The sequence below is a fragment of the Ptychodera flava genome, chromosome 11 (genome assembly GCF_041260155.1).
Source record: "Ptychodera flava strain L36383 chromosome 11, AS_Pfla_20210202, whole genome shotgun sequence".
NCBI lineage: Eukaryota > Metazoa > Hemichordata > Enteropneusta > Ptychoderidae > Ptychodera > Ptychodera flava.
In genome coordinates, this window is record NC_091938.1 from 1,476,899 (window position 1) to 1,503,779 (window position 26,881).

At 37.3% G+C, this 26,881-nt stretch overlaps 1 protein-coding gene and 2 long non-coding RNA genes across 3 annotated transcripts; all 3 read left to right on the forward strand.

Annotated features, from left to right (window-relative positions):
• The first annotated feature begins 33 nt into the window (after window positions 1-33).
• On the forward strand, window positions 34-1,614 carry LOC139144596 (uncharacterized). Its single transcript, XR_011554820.1, has 3 exons — window positions 34-170; window positions 895-970; window positions 1,533-1,614. It is a non-coding gene; the product is annotated as an uncharacterized lncRNA (long non-coding RNA).
• Window positions 1,615-2,645: 1,031 nt separating this feature from the next.
• On the forward strand, window positions 2,646-10,369 carry LOC139143238 (uncharacterized). The gene is made up of 3 exons (XR_011554563.1): window positions 2,646-2,898; window positions 8,171-8,445; window positions 10,248-10,369. It is a non-coding gene; the product is annotated as an uncharacterized lncRNA (long non-coding RNA).
• A 4,894-nt stretch (window positions 10,370-15,263) lies between these two features.
• LOC139143237 (receptor tyrosine-protein kinase erbB-4-like) lies at window positions 15,264-25,674 on the forward strand. Its single transcript, XM_070713382.1, is given in 9 exon segments — window positions 15,264-15,277; window positions 15,780-15,936; window positions 15,939-16,049; window positions 16,052-16,119; window positions 16,408-16,630; window positions 17,671-17,768; window positions 19,536-19,751; window positions 20,427-20,454; window positions 23,379-25,674. Coding segments are annotated over 7 exon segments (867 nt in total). The 5' UTR covers window positions 15,264-15,277; window positions 15,780-15,791; the 3' UTR covers window positions 20,433-20,454; window positions 23,379-25,674.
• Window positions 25,675-26,881: the final 1,207 nt, after the last annotated feature.

Genomic DNA, 26,881 nt, shown 5'->3' on the forward strand with positions numbered 1-26,881 from the left:
TTGTAATGGCTTTTTTCTTTTTAACAGGGGCCAGCTAACTGCACTGAATGCAAAAACCTGAAAGACGGAACAATTTGCGTAGCTCAGTGTCCAGTGAATAAGTACCCAGATCTAGAACACACTTGCCATGAATGTGATGCAAATTGCAAACTAGATGGAGAAAATCCTGGGTATGTTGTATTATATTTTTCAGTAATAGTATCTCTTGTTTGAGTTAACAGTTTTCTAAACTGTATGACAGATAATATATGATTCCATGCATTTGAAAATTCTCATGATAGCCTACTTTTCAGCTTTTTGAATTCTAAAGAAAATTTTCTGTAGTGATATAGACTAATATGAAGGCCTTTTCTGTGACCTTCATAACTTGTATTTTCAAAGTTATTCGTAGGAGTGTGATTTTTATTGGTTCTGGGTCTAAAATATGAAAAGTGAAGATTTTCTAGTTGTGTTTATGACACATATAACTACTATACCGGTATATTATTGTAGGGTGTTCTGAAAGTGCTCAAATAGAACATTGTCATTGATAGGCAACCAGGGTAATCAGACATGTCACAGGTGTGCTCCCTTCATTGATGTTGAAGTATGTACAGTAATGTAGCTGGCAAAACATTTGTGTATAGCCTGTTAATTTGCCATGAGTCCATCTAAAAGTGTCCAACTATTGGTAAATCAATATCCAGGAATTAGGCTAGAGGAGCTGGTTTTCCAAGTGTAGCTTTTCAATTTATGAACAGTCATTGTATGAGCTGTTTTGATTTTCAGTTGCCAGTTTGATAACTTCTACTTTCAATATTCTTGAATTTTAATGTCATTCTTGAAGATCATATTCTCATATGCAGTGTGATATTATAGAAGATTTGTTGACATTGTTTTAAACCATTCCCAAAGGTGCAACGGTTCAAGTGACTTCATAGATGATGATGGATGTAAATCTTGTTGGCAGATTCTCTGGAATAATTCAAAGGTGAGCTGTCCAGTGTATTCTAAGAAAAAAATATGTCAACGATGAGTTCCTATAAACTAGGAATACATTTTCAAGCCACATTTCACTTATTATAATGACTTATTTTGTATGTGTTTATTCTGAAAAAATCTTGCCAGACTGTCTGGAGTGACATTTTACCGGTCTGAAGCCATTGTTAAGACGTGTCTGTAATATTCATAAGTTTTAGGTCAAGGGTTTTGCAAGGACAAAGCATTATGCATAATGTAAGATGGGCAAATCAATTGTTTCACAGTTCAATCGAATATAGCTGCTGTTCTTTTTCTTTCTTCCATTCATTGCTTTGAGCCATCACTTAGGGAAGTGTGTGCCAATGCTGTTCCCACATCAATGTCTACCATGGTATTAGTAATTAAGTCCAATATCCCCACCATCAGCCATTAGCTATGTTACTCCTGTCATGTAGGTATCTATACACTGACCTATTTCTCAGATAGCTTCAGCTTGCATACCATTCTAAACATTACGCAGGTGGCGCTCATTTTCTGATGGACAATGAATTAATCTGAGCTTTTTTTACCAGGCTGCCTGTATGGTAAACGGGTCTCAGTGTCCACAAAGATACTATCTCAACAAACATACAGAGGGGCCGTACATTGACACATGGTAAGTTTTCCAATTATACAAATAATATATGCCTTTTCTTACCGTGTTGTTGATAGATAGATAGATAGATAGATAGATAGATAGATAGATAGATAGATAGATAGATAGATAGATACATGTAGATAGATAGATAGATTATAGATAGATAACAATATTTATAGAGCGCCTAGTATCCATCAGGGATGCTCAGTGGCGTTTTACAGAATTAATCACAATAAGCTCTCTTAAATAGGTGGGTTTTGATACTAACTTAAAGCTTTCCACAGTTGGAGCACAGGAAACACATTTGTTTATCATTCATGTTTTTGAAATGCAGTCAATCATTCTCAATAAATTGTTAGGAAAACTCACACAGTGGATGGTACATCATGAATATGGAGGAAAGGAAATCTGTACAGTGCATACAAATAAAAACTTTTTGCATTCTTCTTGAAATGAAACATTAAGCAGATTGAAATTAGCATACTCATTGAACAATATCTTGTACCAGTGTGTTCATGTTTGTGGTTTGTATCAAAATAAATCCTATCGATAAGAAGCAAAGAAACAGTAGGTGGGTACATATTGGAAATGCATCTCAACTTGAACATTTGTGAAGTGGCCTTGAACTTGAATTACTTTTCTACAATGTGAATGCCACATTGATAAGTGCAGAGTGGAGGTGATTTAGAAGAGATGTAAATAGAATTACAAATGCAATCACAGCTAAGTGTTCCAACAAATCTGGTGTATAGCTCATTTGTATTACTCATACTGACTATACTCTGAATAGCTGCTGTGCAGTGGCAGTAGTTGATTCCAAGGTGATATAGCATTCACTGCAGAATCAACACAAACGTTGAAAAGCAAACAACCATCTTAACCCTTTAATCATCATGGTTAAAATTGCCTAGTATATTATATCCATTGTTCTAAATGGTGATTGTGGACATGTGTACAGTGAAATTGGGGTGAACAGGTTAAATCAAGTACAATCTTTTATCAGAGTTGATCCTATTTTAGTAGAGTCTTTGTTTGAATTGTAGGTTTGTCAAGCTTGTAATGAAGAATGCGAGTCATGCTTTGGTGAGGGAGCAGAGAACTGTACGGAATGCCGACGCTACAAGCAGGGCAATCGATGTGTTCCACAGTGTTTCCCAAACTATTATCCAGATGACAACAAAATATGCCAAAGATGCAATGAGGAATGTCAAGGTGGTTGTCATGGTGATGGTCCAACACAGTGTAACCAATGCAAGAACTACCAAATCCCCATGAGCAACGATGAGCAGGGCAATATCACGGTAATTATTAGAGATTGTATCCATTATTACAAGGGCAATATCACTGTATTACTTAAAATTGCTTCTGTGATATTATTTGTCTTCGTATCTATGATGATTAGGGCAATATCAGAGTCATTATTTTAGACTGTGTCTAAATGATTAGGGCAATATCAGAGTCATTATTTTAGACTGTATCTAAATGATTAGGGCAATATCAGAGTCATTATTTTAGACTGTATCTAAATGATTAGGGCAGTATCTGAATTAGACTCTATCTAAATGATTAGGGCAATATCAGAGTCATTTACACACGTGAGCATATGTGACAGCGATGTCTGTCTGTCTGTCTGTCTGTCTGTCTGTCTGTCTGTCCGTCCGTGTGTCTGTTGGTCCAATATCTCAAAACGGCTCATCAGATCAGAATCAAATCTAGTACATATATTCAGTTAGCAAATGGCAAGAAGTGATTAGTTTTTGGTGGGTGTGGCTTGCATACTTTTTGCTTATTTGCATAATTATGATTTTAGAAAATACGGATATATATTAAAAACGACCACACACAATTTGATGAGATTTGCTACAAATATTGATCACACCAAGATATATCAGCAGTGCGAACCATTAAGGAATGACATGAAAGATAAATGCTAATTTGCATATTTAATGAACTTTCCTAACTAGGGATATATGTCTAATTTGACTCGATCAAATTAACCAAACTTGGTATGTATATTAAAGATACTATAATTTAACATTATTGAAAGTCATTAAGCGTTTTAACTTCAGCAAATTCCAAATTTGCATATTTCATGAACTTTGTTGATTAGGAATATATATTTGAAATGAATGGACCAAAGTTGATGAAACTTGCTACATGTATTGAAGCCACTATGATACAACATTTTGAAAGTCATTAAGCATTTTTACTTCAGCCAATTCCGAATTTGCATATTTAATGAACTTTCCCAATTAGGGATATATATCTGAATTAACTTGATTGTAGTTGTTGAAACTTGCTATATACATCAAAGATACTGTGATATAACATTATTGAAAGTCAAAAGACATTTTTACTTCAGCCAAAACCTAATTTGAATATTAAATGAATTTTCATAATTAGGGATATTTATCTGAATTGACTTGATCAAAATTGATGAAACTTACTATGTACATTAAAGACACTATAATACAATATTATTGAAAAACATTAAGCATTTTCTCTTCAGCCAATTCCTAATTTGCATATTTAATGATCTTTCCTAATTAGAGATATATGTCTGTATTGACTTGACCAAAGTTGACAAAATTTGCTACACATATTGCAGATACCATGATACAACATTATTGACAATCATTAAGCATTTTTACTTAAGCCAATTCCTAATTTACATATTTAATGAACTTTGCTTAATAGGGATATATACCGGGATTTACTTGATCAAAGTTGGCAAAACATGCTATGTACATTGATGATTATACCAGGTACTAGGTCAAAACAATATCGAAAGTCATTTCACATTTTCATGTCAGCTAATTTATAATTTGCATATCTAATGAGCTTTCACAGCTAATGAGCTTTCACAGCTCGGCATATATGGCTTGAAGGACTTGGCCAATGGTAATTACACTTGCTAAATAAAATGGTGATACAATAAGAGCAGTCAAATAACTTTAATATTTTTATTTCAGCTATTGACATATTTGTATACTTCATGACCTTTTAGAATTAATCGGCGGTGATTATTGTTCATTATGTTGATCATAATAATTTCAATGAAGTTCCAAACATGTGGCAAAGGTTCAAATTTACACATAACTTCAATATATAATGAAACACGTGAGCATTTTCAGTTCATATCTGGTTTTAGACTGTATCTAAATGATTAGGGCAGTATCAGAGTCATTATTTTAGACTGTATCTAAATGATTAGGGCAATATCAGAGTCATTATTTTAGACTGTATCTAAATGGTTGGGGCAATATCAGAGTCATTATTTTAGACAATCTAAAATGATTAGGGCAATATCAGAGTCATTATTGTAGACTGTATCTAAATGATTAGGGCAATATCAGATTCATTATTTTAGACTGCATCTAAATGATTAGGGCAGTATCAGAGTCATTATTTTAGACTGTATCTAAATGATTAGGGCAGTATCAGAGTCATTATTTTAGACTGTATCTAAATGATTAGGGCAATATCTGAATTAGACTCTATCTAAATGATTAGGGCAGTATCAGAGTGATCATTTTAGACTGTATCTAAATGATTACGGCAATATCTGAATTAGACTCTATCTAAATGATTAGGGCAATATCAGAGTCATTATTTTAGACTATCTCAATGATTAGGGCAATATCAGAGTCATTATTTTAGACTGTGTCTAAATGAGTAGGGCAGTATCAGAGTCATTATTTTAGACTGTATCTAAATGATTAGACTGTATCTAAATGATTAGGGCAATATCTGAATTAGACTCTATCTAAATGATTAAGGCAATATCAGAGTCATTATTTTAGACTATCTAAATGATAAGGGCAATATCAGAGTCATTATTTTAGACTGTATCTATATGATTAGGGGAATATCAGAGTCATTATTTTAGACTATCTAAATGATTAGGGCAGTTTCAGAGTCATTATTTTAGACTGTATCTAAATGATTAGGGCAATATCAGAGTCATTATTTTAGACTATCTAAATGAGTAGGGCAATATCAGAGTCATTATTTTAGACTGTATCTATATGATTAGGGCAATATCAGAGTCATTATTTTAGACTATCTAAATGATTAGGGCAGTATCAGAGTCATTATTTTAGACTATCTAAGATGAGTTGAGTATTATCATAGGAACTATTCTGGATTGTACATAACATTAACTTATTAATAAGAGTAGTGCATCAGATCAGATAGTTAAATTCAGGCTGGACAAGTCTTTGAATTATGATGTTCTGAGTGTTGTTAGTCACAACAGACACCGTCCGGGGGGACTTATAGGTTTGGTCATGTCCGTGCGTGCATGCATCCGTCTCTCAGGGCCATTAACACAGATATCTCAGAATTGCCTAAAGCAATTTCATTGAAACTTGCAAATTGGTACAAGGATTATTCCCTATGTTATACATATATGCACATCGATTTGTGTTTTGATCTGATCCAATATGACCACGTGACAGCCATTTTGTTTCCTGTATTTTACAATGGCACATACGTCCCGTTCACGCAAATTTTCAGTGATTCCTGGAGTGATTTCATTCAAACGTGGTACATGAATTACTCCCTATGTCGTACATACATATGTCATTTTGATCCGATCAATATGGCTGTGTAACAAATTTCTGTTTTGTCTTCACTGCCATCTAACAAGTCCTCATCAGAGAACGACCTGACTCTCACTTAATCAAACTGTCCATACCAGCCATTGTTCCTTCAGTGACGTATGTACTCAATATGTCTATATCTCAGGGAATAGTGCAAACTGACTGGAAGAAAGCTACAATTTTTCCAATTGTTAAAAGAGGGAAACAAGATAAGCAAGATGTTACAAATTACCGTCCGATCTCGCTACTCCCTACCCTGTCAAAAGTTCTTGAACGTTTAGTCTGCAACCAGCTCAACTTATTTTTAGAATCAAATAATATTCTCTTTCCAACTTTTTCTGGTTTTCGTCCCAAACACTCTACAGCCACTTTACTACAGCGTTTAACCGATGACATCCTTGATAACATGTACAATAAGAAAATTTTCTCTCTTTTTAAGTTAGACCTTTCCAAGGCATTTGATTCAGTTGACCATAACATTATGCTCAGTAAATTGAAACGCTAGAATTTCACCCGTCTACAATTCAATGGTTTAGTAGCTACCTAACAGGCCGTACTCAGTGTGTTAAAATTGGTAACATTTCATCCAAATTTATTCAAGTCAAAACGGGTGTACCTCAAGGTAGTGTTTGTGGACCGATTTTATTCTCACTTTACATTAACGATCTCCCCACATGGCTTCATTCCACAACACCAATTTATGGTTTTGCTGATGACATAAACATCCTAAAAGCGTCCACAATTTCTGATATTGACAACCTTCACGATGATCTTGAACATGAAATTCATCATCTAACTGCTTGGTTCCATTCCAATTCTCTGAAACCCAACATTTCGAAATATCAATACATGCTCTTCGGTACTAGGCAACAACTCAAGAAAATACCAAATCACATAAAAGTTCTTTCCATTAAAGTACTACAATCAAAGCATCTCCTTCTGCCACCTGTTTAGATTTAAGACTTGACCAAGAACTCAGCTGGTCCAACCATGTTGCCTACCTCCGTCGAGCATGTGGCTATCGTCTGAAGAAATTGGCCCGTGTGTCAGACGATGTATTCCAGAAAAGGTTCGCAAAAATGTTATCTCAGATACAGTTTTCTCCCTTTAAGACTACTGTGACACTGTCTTTTCCAACTGTAATATTACTCTCAAAAGCAATCTCAACGCATAATTAATTTTGCAGTTCGCATTCAGTGTGGACTCAAAAAGTCAGACCATGTTACATCTTACAGAAATTCACTCAACTGGCCAACTATCCAGGAAAGGCACGACCAACACTTAAAAAATCTAGTTCACAAATGTATCAACAAAAAAGTTCCTGTCTACTTGTCTGACCTTCTCACAAAAAATTCAACAATTCACAAGTATAACACCAGAAGTAAACATCATGTTTCTAAAGCCCACAGTCGCTCATTCAAATATCGTTCATCTACCATTGCCAATACTATAATTTAAACTACTTTACTGTGCCTGTCTATTTTTTTGAGCCATTTCTTGACCGAATTGCATGTCAACTTCCTGCTTGTTTTAATTGAATATACGGTGCTCACTAACTTTTTATGTTATCTTTTGATGTGTAGTTTTATAACTTTTAACTACTGGTTTTTTATTGAGTTATTTACTTATTTATTTTTATTCTGTATATGTCCATGTATTTTATTCAATGATGAAAATCCATTTATAGATGCATTGATCTTGTGAAATTCTTATCATCAAGACTCATCAATCATAAGTTTTCAAAAAACTTCTCTCAAACTGTCAGTTTTACCAACTGCCACATCTAGAAAACAGAGCTTGTAAGCAGGAAAAATAATCTTATTTTGATGAATTTTAAACTTTCTTGCAAAATATTCCCTTGACCATTTTCTAAGCTGACTTTATAAAACTGCTAAGCACTGCTGATAATAACTTCTTGTGATATTTTCTGTTAATTATACCAATAACCCAAATACATACTCTCTTCCAGTTTTGTGTATCCGAATGCCCACAGAACCAACCATATATAATGGACGACAAGGTCTGTGTCAGTAACTGCACAGATAGCAGTTACTATGCAGATGAAAAAACCAAGCATTGTGAAGCATGTCATGTCCAGTGTACTGATGGCTGTACAGGTGGATCTGCAGGAGATTGTTTCAAATGTAAGAAAAACAGATTACTAACTGGTCAGTGTGTAGAGTCTTGTCTTCACCCATTGGTTGATGATGGAAATGGAATTTGTCAGGCAACTTCATCACTTAGGTTTGTGTTGTTGCTACTCTTACTACTAGTAATATTTTAGGCCTTTTGCAAACTGGTACTGCAAATTTGCCACAAGCTTGCCCCCCCTGATATTCCTGGGTTTTTTCCATCCACCCCGCCAATATATACGTGTTTGCTTACACTCTAAGACATATACAGTCTGACAAGTTTATCACACTTTGCAGAAACAGTACATGTACAGTGATCATTTAATGAATGATATAACAAAACATTTCAGAGTTACATGTACAATCAAGTGGCCATAAAGAGCATGTTTTGCAGGGACTGCAAGTGGCACACATTTGGGAGGGCTATCACTGAACAAGGGTTGTAAATTTCTGAAGAAAAGTTAATTCTTAAACATGAAAACTTCTTTCATTATGTCCACTATAAATGATCCATTTTATAGCCCTTTCTCGATTATTTTGATGATTACTTTGTCCCAAATGTTGTTATATCAGTGTTCTGTATCAAACACTTTGGTTGCATATGTTGCCAAGTTGACTGTTCACTGTATGGTATGTGCTTACATGCTAAATACTGGACATTTCATGACGCTTGAGGAGGAGAACAAGATAATGTGAATATTTCAAATTTTGAGTTTACATACACTTTCTGAGTTTATCTGTCATATAAGGTCAGGTCTTCTAGGCAAATATTTAATTGTTGGATTTTTTCCTTAGGCCCCCTAAAAGACTGTCACCGTGGTATTTTTGTCTAGTTCCACCTAATTTTTTAAGAGAAATCTCTCCAGCCCCCAACCCCCCTCGACTGTTTATGGAAGTTTTATAACAAGAATGCAATGCGGCAACTTTGGGACTCTTGTTTTTCAAATATGGATAATTATGAATTTGATTGAGTGAGACTTAAAACTATGTATAAATCTAACATGAAGTAACAGACCATGGTAGAGGCTTTAGCAACACTTCACTGTGCAGTATATAATGTTGGTGTCACCTCTAATTTCCTGACCTTAAATCTGACAGCTCATACCAAGACAAAAAATCCTCCCTTGTAAAGTTTTGAAAACTATCATCAGGAAATTATAAGATTATTTCTTTTAGTTTCCAGGAGCAAAGTATTGGAATATTTCAGGACCTTCAGAAATAATAAAAGTGTATTAAATGAGCTGTAAAAAGCGAATTATTTTTTGCTAATTTTCCAGGAATTTCAGCCTTTGGCCGGGACAGCATATTTCCCTACCCGGACCCAGCCGGACCAAATGACCACAACACCCTCATACTAGCTGCCACACAACTGCAAGCCACCTAGCTGCTTTTTTATCTTGGCCCCCCTACTTCAAAAGTCCAATTGAAACTCCTGCCCTAATTCTTTTTATCAGTACTTGGCTGACTTAACCAATAAATACCATGGCAACAGGAGTGAACACGTTGCTCATTGGATGGCTATGGACAGCTATAGACATCATCATCTCAGTGATTTGATGGTTGAGTATGATGTATAGGTTCACAATACGTACGTCCACTTCAGATATGACAGAGTCTTTATGAGGCAAAGTTGTCACAGAGACAAAGTAGCTATCTGCTGTTATAATTAATATTTATGAAACGATCAGTGAACCACTGAATCATCCTGAGTTAGTAAGCATCAGTCCTGTGCTCATGAATATTCATGACTGTCATCATTATATGACAACCAGCGGTTGAGTGATTTCTAAGTATCAGGTACCCTGGATTGCTAATTATTTATTGTATTCCTCTGAGTGCGACCAGCGATTTATTTCTACGTATCAGGTACCCTGGATTGCTAATTATTCGTTCCTTTGATTTTGTTGAAAGTAGTGCAATTATTGTTGGCTGCATCATGGGTGTCATCGTTGTTGTCATCATTGTACTCCTTGTTGTTGGGCTTTTAATGCGAAGAAAACACAAACAAGAGAAGATGCGACAATTTATGGAAGATGAATATGTAAGTTTTAATCAAGTCAACTGCTTTTAAATTTGCCTTGTGCTCAGTTATCGTTTATTCACACTGCATTCTTTGATATTTTGCAAAATACCAAAATGCACAATAACATTACAAGAAGGTGAATAGGGACGTCTTACAAGACTTTGCCTTAGTTTAATTTTCAGCTTTTCGTCAATAAAGTTTACACAATATCATTACAAATTGTTACTACACAAATATCATCTGTAATGCACCATTGTCATCAAACAAATTTCTTCATAGTCCATGACAAAACATACACCATTGTCATCAAATAAATTTCTTCATAGTCCATGACAAAACATACACCATTGTCATCAAACAAATTTCATCATAGTCCATGACAAAACATGCACCATTGTCATCAAACAAATTTATTTATAGTCCATGACAAAACATGGACAAACTCTCTGGCAAAGGAATACCGCCTTTCCATCTATCACCATGGTTTCTCCCTGTGACATCCATATCGCCTTTCTATCTATCACCATGGTTTTTCCCTGTGACATCCATTCATTGTTATCACCATGGTTTCTCCCTGTGACATCCATATCCGCCTTTCCATCTATCACCATGGTTTTTGCCACACCCATTCATTGCTATCAATGGTGAGTGTAGAACATTTTAGAAGTATCAAAGGTGAACAGGTTAAAGTTTTGTGGTATTTTGCCATGCAGGCATATTGAATCATTCATACTGTCAGCCATGTGCATACAACATTTATTTTGAAATTTTTTTCTGAGTTACATAGCTAGCTCGGCTGAGATTATTGTATTCATACTGTCTGTGTTTTCAATCTAGACATTTAATGGCACTATTTTAACGATGCTTTGTTTCTTCCAATATCACAATAGCCATGTTACCTCAATGTAAATCAAGGATATCCAAATCTCCAAGTACCATCATAAAATTAACTCTACATACAGCAGTGTGTGAAACTTCTTGTTGTTATTAATCCACTTTATATACGGTAATAATTCTCTAATTTTCATGTACATTCAATTCATAACAAATTTGTAGTACACAAAGACTTAATTTCCCTTTGAACATACTTTTGAAAGAAATCCAACTATTTACAGCATGTAAAGGGAAGAATTACAAGTTTGCAAGCCACTTTCTCGTGTAATCTTTTTCCCTTATTTTGTGTCACAAGCAGATATATCAATTTCCAAACTAATTTCCCTTTTTTGTTTCTGTATTTCATGCATTGATTGTTGCAGAAAATGGATACTTTTGCAGAGGTAATTATCATATTTTGACTCTCTAGCTTGCTGGAAATTATTGTGTGATTGATTAAGGACATGACATGCTTTAATGTATAATATTATGGGTACAACGTGATTCATGTACAAGTTTACTACAATAATATAATTACATTACTATGTTGCTATAATGGCTCAAGGTAGTGAGATTAAACATTTTTTAAAAAGTCATGAGATACTTGTGCTTGAATAATGCGTATGACTAAGATGACAAGTTCCATAAACCAATCATTTATGATGAATTGGAAGTAGTGTAGGGAATTTTGCGGCATATTTGAGTGGCACATTTATGTAGCCTACCACCACAGTGCAGGATGTTGTCGTCATCTAAGAAAAGCAAAAGTTATTCAATTTGTAAAAAAAATTTATTTTGTACCCTACTGAAACTGATTACGGTTTCTATGATGCAGAAAACAACCCAGTAAGACAGAACCAATCAGTAGTTAGCTTGCACTGACAGGTTTCAATCATTTAATTATCTTTTGTTTTGAACGTTTACTGTTCAACATTCATCAAACTTAAAGGTCTGGTGAAATGATCCCGTTCTTGTGACTGAATATCTTCCAGGAGGGCAATATTATTACACTCACAACAGAATTGCAACCTAAAAGTAAGCTCGATGTTAATTTTTTTTTATATCTCTATGCGTGTTTTTTATGGGGTCATTTTGTGACACTAAGGTCACGCGCCCACAGTGGGAGTCATGGTCGGCCAACTGTGACGTCACAGTGGTGTTCATTTACATTGAATAACAGTCCCACAGCGCCTTATCTCTGCCCGGTATCCGCTAACAAAACAAAGTCAGTTTAAGTCTTTTGTGCGATCAGTGCAACCCACCTGTGTTCACGCTGCCCATTCACCACGTTCGCCAATGCCATTGAAATCCAAAGTGGCGAAAAACAATCGATCCACAGTGGCGAAACTGATTTTTGTCAAAATATAAGGCAAAATAAAGACAAAAACGTGGGTTTTTTGTTTTTTGTTGATCTACGCTTCTCTCTCGGCGATTCGCAAAAAACTGTGTCTACTTCCGTATTATTGCGTTCTATCCATCTTGGGCATTTGCAATCAAGCCCTTGCGATAAATTTGACGTCATTTTGTCTAGTGTACAGCAGGCATAGGAACGCTCGCTAGCGAGAATTGAAACTTTTGCTATACATAGCAGACATACGCATTTTAATCGCGGCCACAACGTTCGGTGTTGCAGTTGATTTGCATTGAGGTCTAGTTGTTCCATGTTGTACATTTTAATCGCTGTCTTAAACGTTTCATGTTGCGGTCGATTTTCATGGCGGGCTTCATGGTCCAGTATTCCCCTTGTTCTTCATTTTAATCGCTGTCCCAACGACGGGTTCAGTGTTGCTGTCGATTTGTATCATGGAGGTAGAAATCTACCTTGATGATTTGTATCACAATCTCTACGTTCCGTGTTGTTGTTGTTCATTTTAATGCATTACGGGAAGGCTCCATTAACTTAGGAATACCCTACTTCCCTAGAGGATCAATTTCACAGACCTGCCTTTCCTACAATGGCACTACAATAGCACCTGCTGGATTAGATAAACATAACAATGGAACATTCACCTTGGGGATTAAAGTCTTCTGTTTGTCACCCGAGTTGCTCAGGCAAGGACTCAGTTTCAGGTACCATGCAAGTTAAAATGCAGTCGTCCCGTATGGGTAGTCCCAACCACCGTATCCCAACATTCAGTGTTGCTGGTCATGCAGCTGATTTGCATCGCGGTCCCAACCTTCCGTGTTGTTGTGCATTTTATTCAAAGTGCCACTTACGTTATATGTTACTGTCGATTTGCATCGCGATCCAGAATCATGTAATTTTCAGTGTTCAAATAAAGACAAGTGGATACAGGGTTGATGTATTGAAATTTATTCTGGTGCATGCAACCGACAATGTCTTCCCATAGTGAAGGAGGACTCTGTACTGATCATGTAAGCAGAAACCCTAGAAGTTACCCCTGTGGGGAGCTTACGGAGGTGTGAAATAGTTACTTCCCGTCATGAGATACGGCGTCGGGCAAACTTCGAAAGGCCAAAAAAGTCGACTGGAGAGGCTTGGGGGACACACCCACATTGCATTTTTCTTTTGTCATATTTCATAATCACGCGCGCTAAAGGAAAAAAGAAATGAGCATATAACTGTTTTATAGACCATCAACTGTATTTCTGTGATTTTGCAACATGGGCGTTTCACCAGACCTTAATGAATGTTAATTAAACCTTTCTCGAAAAACCATTTTTAAGACTGATTAGCTTTTTGACAACATGAGTTGCTATAAACCTCAAGAACTGCTGTCCTGCTTTTTAAAATTTGTTAGTTTATGAACTAAAATGTTGGTTTTTGTTATCTCCAGTGATATCAGTTCCTTTAGCTTTATCCTTCATAACAGTTCAGTCCTGTCTCATTAAACTAGAGCTTCTCTTTCAATACACTGCTGCTACAGGAAAAAGTAACTTATTTCAGCATTTGTCAAATTGAATATAATTATTATAAAGTGCATCCAGGTTTTCTGTCACAGTGAATATGGACACTTGCAAATCATGTAGAGTGACAATGTTAAGCATTTATACCAATATTAATCAAGTACACATCTCTTCATCATAGCCTCTCGCTCCAAGTGGTGCTGCACCCAACAAAGCATATCTTCGTATTATCAAAGAAACAGAACTTAAGAAAGGTGGAATTCTAGGATCAGGTGCCTTGGCACCGTGTACAAGGTTGGCAAGATTCTTTACAAATATCCTGTTAACAGTGCAATTATCACATTTTTGGAGCTTTCAGAAATTATTGATGATTTTAGAGTAGCTTAACTACAAGAACAAATTATCTCTTCAAATCTATATCTGTGCTGTATAGTTATTAAAATATTAATTTGAGTGGATCGATTAAATAGATTACAGAAGTTAATGCCATGAGTGAAATTATTCCCATAGAAACATTATTGCACAGATATGTTAGAAATAAAATTCTCATGCAATGTGACAGTCATATAACAAAGTACAAAAATATCTCACAGAGCCTCTTTCCACCATCAGGGTATATGGTTACCAGAAGGTGATGATGTCCGTATTCCTGTGGCAATCAAGGTTATGAGAGAAGGCATGTCAACAAAGGCAAACCAAGAATTTTTAGAGGTAGGTCAAGACTTTGTTGTCAGTTACAAAACAAACACTCTTTCAAACCAAGAATTTTTAGAGGTAGGTCCAGACTCTGTTAGTCAGTCACACACACACACACACTTTCAAACCAAGAATAATGTTAGAGGTAGGTCCAGACTTTGTAGTCAGTGACACACACACAGACACACTTTCAAACCGAGAATTTTTAGAGGTATCCCAGACTTTGTAGTCAGTCACATACAGACACACAGAGACACACTTACAAACCAAGAATTGTTAGAGGTAAGGTCCAGACTCTGTTAGTCAGTCACAGACAGACACACTTTCAAACTAAGAATTGTTAGAGGTATAGGTCCATACTTTGTAGTCAGTCACATACAGACACACAGAGACACACTTACAAACCAAGATTTGTTAGAGGTAAGGTCCAGACTCTGTTAGTCAGTCACAGACAGACACACTTTCAAACCAAGAATTGTTAGAGGTAAGGTCCAGACTCTGTTAGTCAGTCACACACACACACACACACACACACACTTTCAAACCAAGAATTGCTAGGTAAGTCCAGACTTTGTAGTCAGTGACACACACACAGACACACTTTCAAACCGGAGAATTTTTAGAGGTATAGGTCCAGACTATAGTCAGTCACATACAGACACACAGAGACACACTTTCAAACCAAGGATTGTTAGAGGTAAGTCCAGACTTTGTAGTCAGTGACACACACACACTCTCAGATAAATGTGTACATATCTGTATGTGATATAGATTCTACAGGTGCCTATATCATGACTGAATCTGCTCTTTTGAGAAACAGGGCAGAGTAATTTTGGCACACAGGTACAATTGAGGTACAGCCTAGCACATTCCTCGGGTTGGCATTTGTGTGTGTATGTGCATGACTTGTGTGTTAATATGTCACCTGTTCTGAGCATAACATATTGTTTGTGAATTATCATAATAGATGGTTTCTATGGTTACAGGAAGCCTATGTCATGGCAACAGTCCACCATGATCACTTGGTACGGTTGCTATGTGTCTGCATGGCACAAAACATGATGTTGATCACTCAGCTTATGCCACTTGGAGCATTACTCGACTATATACGTGAACACAAAGACAAAGTGAGTTCTCAGCATCTCCTAATTGGTGTACTCAGATTGCCAAGGGTATGGTGTACCTGGAAGAGCATCGGTTAGTCCATCGTGATCTGGCAGCAAGGAATGTACTGGTGGAAAGCCCTACAAAAGTAAAAATACTGACTTTGGACTAGCAAAATTCATAGAAATTAATGAAGAGGAATACAAAGCTGAGGGTGGAAAGGTGAGTCACAGTTAGAAGTCATTATTCAATCAGGAAAGGCATATATTGAAGTATTGACTCTGAAGGCAATATTGTGAGATATTCACCTGGAGGGCAAATATTTAAAATTTGTTTAAAGAAAAGTACCATTATTCCCTGTGCAAAGATTTTTAACAGTTTTATAACCTTTAGAAGGAAAAGTATTCATATTTCTTTCATTTGCATTGTTGTAAACATTAATTTTGTACAAATATATAATGTTGAAACTATTTTGAGAGATTTTATCACCAATCCTCTACATGTTTTCAGATGCCCATCAAATGGTTAGCATTAGAGTGTATAACTCACAGAAGGTTTACTCATCAAAGTGATGTTTGGAGTTTTGGAGTCACTGCATGGGAACTCATGACGTTTGGTGGTAGACCTTATGAAGGAGTCAAAGCAAAACATGTTCGCAACTTAATTGAAATGGGAGAACGTCTTCCTCAACCTGCAATATGCACCATTGACGTTTATATGCTAATGTTGAAATGTAAGTAGCTTGGTAGTCACATCACTGATGTAAAAATCAGATTTCAATTGATAATGTTGTTACCAAAATATCGAATGTTTAACTCGTTCAACTTCATTTGCATTGTTCATCTATTTTTCCAATATGACTGCTTCAAATATTCAGATTTAGGTTTTTAAAATGATCCAGTTATGGCTTCCAGGAACTTTTTTGCAATGTTTTTCATGTGTCAAGCCATCATCATGACATCATAATGCCGATTCTCCCTGTCATCAGTAAAAGTTTTGAAAGCGAGCACCAGTATGGATTTAGAGAAAAACACAGCTGTAAACTTTCTATTGTCAGTTTTGCACAGTCTTTACTGGACGCATTGGACAAAGGAAACTCGATACTTGGCTTTTTCATAGATTTTTCAAAGGCGCTTGACACTGTCAATCATGATATTTTACTTGCTAAATTGGAGCACTGTGGACATTAAGGAATCAGAGGCCTGGATCTTAAATGATTCAGTAGTTAGGCCTATTTACATCACATACAATAGTTTGTCAGGATCAAGAACACAGACTCACATCTTTTAAATATCACTTGTGGTGTTCCACAAGGTTCCATTCTAGGACCATATTGTTTTTGTTGTACATTAATGATATTCCGAAGTCTTCCAGTTATTTCAATTTCAGACTCTATGCAGATGACTCGAATCTGTTTCGTACAATTCAGTCAAAACAAGGAAATGTTTCCCTCCGTCAAGCGAATATAGAGTATACATATACTCAGAAACTATCCTTAAGGTTGCTCTGATTTTCAATTTGCAGTTACCTCAGCTAAAGTTATGGAAATTTAATCTTTCATAGTACTGTCTTTAATTTTTCATATTTGTTTCAACACTTTTCCTATTTTTTTTACCGTGGTGAAGAACTTTTTACCAAAGTGATTTGAAATTTGCTGACTGTTTGTGGAAAAAAACAGAATCAAATTCAGTAACTTATTGTTTCTACCATAACTGATAGCCATCCTATAGGAATGTCATTTCATAGGTTTTTTTTCTGTAATACCATTGGTAGGTTGGATGTTGCATGAAGAAAGCAGACCCACTTTTAAAGAGTTAGTTGAAACTTTCAGCAAAATGGCACGGGATCCACAACGCTTCTTGATGCTAGAGGTAAGGCTGCGTAATTTGTTTTAGATACTTTGATTTAATCAGAATTGCTTGAAAGCCTGTTATGGGCTACAGCAGCTCTCGGTTATTACACAAAATAAATGTTCACGCATAAATTCTATTTTTCAAGAGAGATTGATGAGTCAAGGAAGTAAATGGATGAGATCTGCCAAAATTTGTTTGATCTCTTTATTTAGAACTTCTGTCAGTGTCAGCTTACCATTTTCTTGGTTATTCAATCATTATTTAGTTATTACCAATATTTGGTTATTTTGTTATTATCCCAGCTTTCAGTATTGATGACTTCATTTGAAGCTTGGGTTATCATTGGTGATTATTTTGTCATTATTATATCATTTTAATGAGGAAGGGGACATTTTCTAGGATAACCTCATGGTTAAGGTAGTTTGCCTTAGAAAGTAAAAGACTTAAACTGTTGCTCAAACTTTCCCTGATGAATCTTTCAACCATTCTCTTTCAAAATCAAGAATAAAAATTGGGGGTCACAGTGTAAATTTTGTTACTTTATAGGGACACAAATTACGTAACATTTACCGATATTTGAAATTCAAAATGGCTCTCATCCCTGCGTTAACTCTATGGAGTAAAGTAAATTTTCAAATTTTGAAAAATTAAGCTGGTGTAAGGTTTTCTTACACCGAGAGCTTTAAAATGAACCCCCATAAGTAGTATATTAGAAAAGAATTGTAAAAGATTGAGAGTCTAAACTTGTGTTCCCGAGGCGTCTTCTACCTTAACCCTTTCACCCCCAGTTCCCTGTATACAGGTCCAACTTTACCATAGAAAACAATGGATTTGGGACAAACCATGGTGGTGAAAGGGTTAATAGACTTGGGGGAAGGTGGTTGATGTTTACATAAAGTTGGGACAAATGGGTTCATGAGCCTAGCCTCAACAGAACCTCTAAAGAGAATGTGTCGGAAGGCACATGTGTGTACAGTTGATTCCATACAATATGGTAATGCAACGCATTGACTAAACATCCATCTTATAAGAAATTTACTTCAAAAATGCTCGAAAAGAAATTTAAAAACTTATGTTGTTGTTTCATTGCTGTAGCTGCTTGTGCAAACTCTTCATTTGTGAGTTCATTGAGCTTCGCCTGACTCAATTTTAACAATGAAAATTAACCTAAAGCTGTAGATCTGTCCAACACCATGGCGCATTGAGCTCTGAAGCTCCAGTTCTAAATAAATGCGAGCTTTCAAATATTAAACAGGTCAGATTCCAGCTGAGCATACCGGTATATAATTGAATTATCGGATAAAGGGGCAAAGTCGGCCATTTTTCATGAATTTTGTTTGATGCAAAATACTTTATATTGTTTGACATGTTGAAAGATACTGAATGGATTGGTGACCATGCATATCCTGGTTTTAGACAAATGAAACCATCGCAAAAATAAATTAATGGTCATGACGTACCATTAATTCATTTTCACAATGGTTTCATGTATCATGTCTAAAACCAGGGTCAAATATTTGCATGGTCACCTATTCATTCAGTATCTTTCAACATGTCAAACAACATAAGAAGTATCTTGCATCAAACAAAATTCATGAAAATGGCTGCTTTGTCCCATTAATAAGTCAAATGAAGTCATTCGCATAAGGTTTCAATCCTTGAACCCTAACCCCTGGTGACATGTGACATCATGCAGGAAAACTACATACATGCAGGGTGCCAATGGCTACCAATGAAACTAAAGTAGAAGAAAATATAACGAAGCTTTACATCACTTTCCAACAGAGTGAATGTGAAGAACCATTGCCCAGCCCATCAAAGGAAGAATATTACGGCAATTTAGTTCCTGATGAGGAGTCAGAATTACTGATGGATGCTGATGATTATCTTCAGCCTGTCACAACCCTGAGTGATGGCACTGATGGTACATGTAGTGGTAGCGGTATTCCACATTACTACAATGCTCTTCCACACATATATAGTGATGTTCCCAGCCCTGAGGTAAGTAGACATACAGACATAGCCACTCACTTCAGTCAGAATTAAAAGTTCAAGCAAAAATATAAATTTTTCAGCTCTTCTTCCTTACTCTAATGCAATCAAGGTTTAAAAGTAGAGTAAATTTCAAAATGTTTCAGCCGTATTAAGGCAAATCATTATTATACTAAGAATGGCAATGAATTACTAGACGGACAACAGTGCAATCTCTCAAAGATGAAATGTTTTGTTTCTGCATTTAAATTTGTAATGATCATCGACGCGTCTCAACTCCCGCAATATCAAGCAAAGTGCAAGGTGCGCTGTCGCTCTAATGCAATAATTTGTGTACATCACACCCAAATGTGCTGCTTCAGAGATGTCTTTCATCATCAATCCCAACTTATTTTCACCAAGAGGTGAGTTATAGACCCACACTTTATCTGTGTATCAAAATTCGGTCTTCGGTCTTTGAAACAAAGCGGACTGTTTCGGTTTTTCTGGAGGGTCTATGGTTTAGACAGATACGTTCACATGTACCGACTGGGCAATTTTCGAAAATGCTGGTTTAGGAGGCCATTTAACCACCACTATCAGTGCTAAAATAGTATTTTAGCACCGGTGGAATGAGGTCTTGTCTAATCAGAATGGTGCATGGTAGCATGATATAATATAATATGCTCACCCTTCCTTTCACAGGTTTAGTAATCATGGAATTTCAAATCAGGTTAGTAGCTTATGTTATTTTGTCTTCTTCACAAGAGCACATAACTGAGAACAGGGATGCACAATTATTGGCATGCAGAGTTAAAACTAGAGAGATGGTATTTTCTTAAGTGTATGATCTCATTTCATTGCATACTATGGCAGAACCCCATGATGAGACAGTGCAAGTGCCCAAGGGCTTAATTGTGATGTATTGTACGGCTGTTCTCCTTGACCATCTAGCAAGTGCAGGGACAGATGCCAGATTAATACACTGGAAATTAAGTCCCAGTGCAAATATCCAGAGTATGGTTCGCTTGCCAACTCGCCGTAGGTTCATTATTATTTATTACTTGAAACCACAGGCGACCCAATAAGTTCTGAGTTTTTCACACTGTTTTCTCTATCATTTTCTCTTCTTTCTTCATGCTCTGAATGATCGGAATAAATAATATAAATGGTTTATATAACCTAACCTAGCCTCTGTGACTCTTTATTTATTTTACACTCCATTACAAGGACGTATATCTCTCATACACACATGCTGTAATTAATTAGTCAACACAACTAATTATGCTAATCCGTGGACTTATCAGAGGTTGGTCAACATCGGAAAGATAGTGATGTTAATGAAAAAGGAGTTTTAGTAACCATTCCTATCTTTCGCGATGTTGACCAACCCGTAAAATCCCTGATAAGTCCACGGATTAGCATAATTAGTTGTGTTGACTAATTAATTACAGCATGTGTGTATGAGAGATATACGTCCTTGTAATGGAGTGTAAAATAAATAAAGAGTCTCAGGTTAGGTTAGGTTAGGTTATATAAACCATTTATTTATTTATTCCGATCATTCAGAGCATGAAGAAAGAAGAGAAAATGATAGAGAAAACAGTGTGAAAAACTCAGAACTTATTGGGTCACCTGTGTTGAAACATGCAAAAACGATGCCTTAATGGCTGTGTTTCATTGTCTGAAATTTGGCCAAATGATGTATCTCAAGGTCTAATTTTTGTAATGTTGGGAAGTCAGTTAAGTTTCGGCAGCATCACAGGTCAGCAGTTGAGGGCATCACAGTTAATCACATGACAAAAGTTAATAATGCAGCAATAACTTTAATTCACTTAGAAAGAACTCCTATACATTACAGTTAGTAAACTGTCTCGTTTAGCACAGACAAAAATCTTTGTGCAGTTGACATCTTTTAGAATCGGCAGAGTCAAACATTTCTACTTCCAGGAGTTCCAATCTCATATCCAGTTGTATAGTTTGTTTTCTTGTATTGTGACAAAACCATCTTTACAGTATTTACAATCAAAAATAGAGAAAAACTAGACAAGAATTAGAAAAGATTTGGATTTATGCAAATGATCTAAATGAGCATGCAAATTTTGTGCATGTCATTAGAAAGAGTCAAAGTTCAAGCGCATAGAAGTTACACAGAGTTCATGAATATTTACAAGTTAAGTTACTCAGAGCCAACTTATTTCACGATACTATCCACACTGGAAATGTTCACACAAGTAATATCGTGGAGATTCCGCGACATGTAATCAGGTTTCAGGCACACTGATGACATTGAATTCTCATTTGGCTAATTACATCACACACACAGACACACACGACACACACAGACACACACCCGCTGACTTATTTTGTAAAGTTATTTACATGTTTAAAGGTCAAATCAAGGTTTGTGTATTTGCGGAACAAGTCTCTCTCAAGCATTTTGCTGCAATCAAGGCGTGAAAGAACAGAGCAAATAGTTCCTCTTTTGTAATTTACAGGGTCAATGCTAAATGTTTTACAAACATGTTAGAAATATAAGAGACAAAGCAACACAGGTGAACTGTTACCATTTATGAAGGAGCTGGAGCCTGTGAGAGCTGGTGTGATGGCAAGGGAAAGAAATATGAGATAACACTGCTGGCACTGTATAAATTTATCAAAACTTCCAGAAATAAAATTTCTCTCTTTAGATTAATCTTCGTCATAGATACCGTTTTACAATCCTCCGTGCTTATGAAGATGGATCTAGAATTCTCTTGTGAAGTAGTACAGCTTGCAGATGATCAGTTTGCATATAAGATACTGGTTGTTTACAAACAACAGTAGTGTTGGTTACGAGTGCGTATCAACAGAAAATATGACATAATATTTTCTGTATTGCACTGCAGTGCAAATGCTGATGGTATGCGTGAGCTCCAATGCAAGTAAACTTGTGGCAGAGTCCAGTTACTTTTGTATCCGCTACGTGCCAACCACTTCAAGAAATAACCACCTTCAGTTGCTTTAGTTAAGATAGATTTATTCATGAAGCTGTGAAAAACGGCATCATTCATTGTCTATGCCGGAGAGTCGAGGTAAATCAAATTCAAAGAAAACGAAAGAAAATAAATAAATTCTACTGAAAATATCTAAGCACTGCATTCAAAGTGGTCCTCTAAATATTTGGGAGTTGATAAAAGGAAATCAACATACATCGTTGCACCCACAGTCCTACTTTTGGCTGGAGTGTTTGAGAGCTCCACGTGGCATGTCTACTTGCTTTAAGACAGTGGAAGAAAATGTGTCTGCCAAGGCGTAATTTAATCTTTAACCTTTTAATTGCTTTACCAAGAAGTTTCTTGACCTTTGTGTCAGAGGGTCTTAAGAAAGATAGAGAGCGATCATCTGAACATCTAGTTTATAGGAACATGAAGGGTCAATCCAACACAAAACTGGAACATATGTAAAAACACGGAATTGTCTTTTATCTGGCCAGAGCCTCAGACTGGTTTTGAGGAGGGAACTCTCAGACTTGTTACTTTCTGTAGTTTCTGGAATTTGTGTTTGGGATCCACCTTAACCTTACCCATGATGCATTGTGACCAGTACATGCACCACCAGTAGACTACCAGATAATGTACCTATAATTATCGCAATGTTATTTGTGCTTTCTTTAAGGGCATTATAAAACTGAAGGGTAGAATAGTGCAAGAGGATGAAGACATTCAACTTGTTGGCCAGTTTAGCTAAGAAAAGCCAAGAGTGGATACCAAGGCATGCATCAGTGGGACAAACACTGCAACCAGCAATGTGTATTGAAATCTGTGATGGTCTGTAATGATGCCTACGTGTTACCTGAAAAACCATGGACAAATACTTGGTATTCTGACCCACAGTGACAAGAACAGATGTGAATCATTGCACCCATGGAAATGATACATCTTCAAGCTTAATCCTTGATGTGGCCATTTGCAACAGTGGGTTTGAGAACAATGAACCATGACACGTCATGGGCATCTGTGATCATAGTATGAAAATCACTAAATTATGTAAACTTCCCGTCTTTGTGCCAATAAATGAAGCAAAAAATGTTGGCATCTTCAGCAAAAGTATTAAATTTTAAGAGTGTCACCTCTTACTGTTAACATTCTTAGCACATGAACTGGCCCGAATTTTCACCTGTGTGACGTAGAACAGGGCAGATAAGAAATCCGAATTACCCTGTTGTGCGTCATCAACCGGAACTTTTTCGTGCATAGTTGCAGGCGTCGTGACACAAACAGATTAATTGTGATCGATGCCGTGCTAAGCTCGCACATTATTTTTACAAAATGGTGACCCGATAAATCCAGACATGGAAACATGGAAGGTATATTTCTCCAACGAAATTTCAAGTCACTAAAACTATAGCTTTTTCCGAGAATCGAATGGAGATACCGACGATCGTTTCATTTTAATGGCTCAGTAATGTCGCGGCTCCAGTCAAGTCGTGTACGCTCAATGTGGACGTCGTGCCTTACGATCCCGGTTGGCGATAAAACCGAAACCTACACCTCAACGTAAGTTAAACTGAATAAATGAGGACAGTAATATGTAACAGGTCTGACCTGAGAGCGAGCGCAGCGTAGGGTATATCGTCATTGATGTTTTCAGGCAATAGCATGCTAATTTCTGTGTTTGATGCATGATGCATATCTTGGCCATTGAGGTTGAATTGTTGTGAATTGTTTTCTAGAATAACATTTATAGCAATTTAACTCGGAAATGCCAAGTTCACTAGCGAAATTATTTAAAACTGGTAAATTATATGATTCCGATCAGTTTATTATATTAAACAGGGGCGGGAACAGAGGCAGTCTAATGTAAAACACGTACTTGATATTCCCGTCAGTAGCTCTCAGCACAAGATTTTTAATTCTCGCGTGAGTTGACCGTTCGTTCTCGCGAGAATAGGCTTGTTTCAAAATGGCGGCGCCTAGTGATGACCGAACCGGGCCTTCAAAAGTGATCGAAAATAGTCATTTTGAACCAAATTTCACACTTTCTTTGAAACAGAGAGATTCTTTTGTCGGAAATACACATTGTCGAGTAGGATTTGTGGTAGATGATATCTTTAATTTCACGCAATCCGTGTAAAAGTATTCAAAATGGCCGCCTCCATGGATTAGTGCTCTCTTTTCAAACTCGTAGGTATATAGAGATTCCATTCTTGTACACGTGTTAGTCTTAATGCTCGCTTCGCGAGCGGCCTTCGGCCGCTCTCTCGCTGCGCTCGCTATAATCTTCGGGGAAGCGACATAGGAGGCACAAGCATAAAGTCATTCGACTTACAACGATCAATATCCTTAATCGCACTAAAACTCCGTAAATTCTTGCCCGGGATTCTGCTCGGAATCAAACTTGCAGCGCGGCATAAGGCTGTAGCGAAGACATAAGCTGTCGTCGAGCTGTGTGCAGCGCTGTGGAATCCCATGTACTTCGAAAGTTGACTCAGACAACACTCAAAAGAGAGTTTCCGTCAAATAACAAAATTAGTATGTATCCACGGGCTAGATATGTGTCACTGCAAACATCAAAGTCCGTACGACGAAAATATTGAGGACCGAGATCGGGACTGACCTCGACCAGTTCACACCGGCTGAGACCAGTGACGGCAACGTTGTGGGCAAAGACATGCAGAATGAGTGTGTCATCGAACCCCGGCATCGAACATAATCTTTCGCGCTCGCCAAGGTCGTAAACTTGTGTGATATTTTGAAAGCCACGGCATATCTGAGAATGAGAATTACTGTTTCGATCGTGTCGTTGCATTTACTTCATAAATCTATTTGTAAATACTCTAAGTAACTCTGAATACTATGGCTATCCGTCGCTAGCACGGTGAAAGCTAGTCTGCCGATGGCCATCTTGCCTTGGCATCGGTACAGCGCGAGACAATGATTGACACGTTCACGTGACCGAATCCGTATGTCTAGTTGGTGGAGATACCGTGAACAATAATACTTGTTTTATTGTAGTTTAAATGGGCCGGGTTCGAGGCTGTGAGTGGGACGGTCTCCGGACGAGGCCACTTAATAGTTAATCAGTATTGGCTTCGCCCTCAGAGCGTTCACATGTGGATACGTTTGTCCACAAAGCTATTGTTCCCGCCAACGAATAGCAACAATGTCAGACAAAGCACAAAGTTTCCGCGAATGGTGTGAGGCAGCAGGCCTAACGGAGGATACACATGACGTGCTAACTACACAAGGCATCCCATCAACCGATGTCCTGAAGCGGCTCAACAATCAAGACATCATCGGACTTAAACTGCCTATAGGCCAACGCGGACTGCTCCGCTGGGCATGGAACAACTTAGACGCAAAACCGGCAAAACAACAGGCACCTCAAGACCAACCTACACACGGGACAGAAACATCAGGGGCGACTACAAAGTCCCTCGCCAAAGATGAAGAGTTGAACAAACTCCTCGAAGCTTTCAGCAACGACGCGCTAAAAGACATTGTATCGGACCAGCGCACCACATCCCAAAATCTAACGAAGGATGAGCGTAAACCATTACTGATTCCGGACCATATAACCACAAAGACTGCTTCACTGGACTCTTCCGACGAGACGGAACTAGCAGCGGAAGGGGACATGAAGCTAGTTATGCGGACCGCCAAGCGTAGACCGAAACCTGACCAAGTTTCCCTTCCTCAGTGGATATCAGCCAACGCCCGAATCTTAAAGACATTGATTAACCGCGGCATGTCCACGAAGGACACATTGGCGTACCTCGATCACACAATTAACATCGGGGATTACGCGCAATCTTTTACGACATCATCAGTTTTATCGTATGATCACGAGTATCGCAAGAAACAGGCGACGGACTCAATCACATGGGGTTCCGTGGACCTCCATTTATCACTGTATCACCTCGATAAACGACAGGCAAACGGAAATACGCCCAAGAAAAACACTACGAAGGACACTGCGCGCCGCCACTTTGTCACACGAGAAACCGAAATCTGCTTTGATTTCCAAAACCAGCCGGCTGCAACCGCACTTCCTGCCGTTTCGCGCACGTGTGCATGGAGGACGGCTGCCGAAAAGACCCCCCACAACACCGCCACAATTCGCTGCTCAGCCAAGAACTGGGTGGTCAAGCCTAGCATAAGGTAGCTAGCCCTCTGACT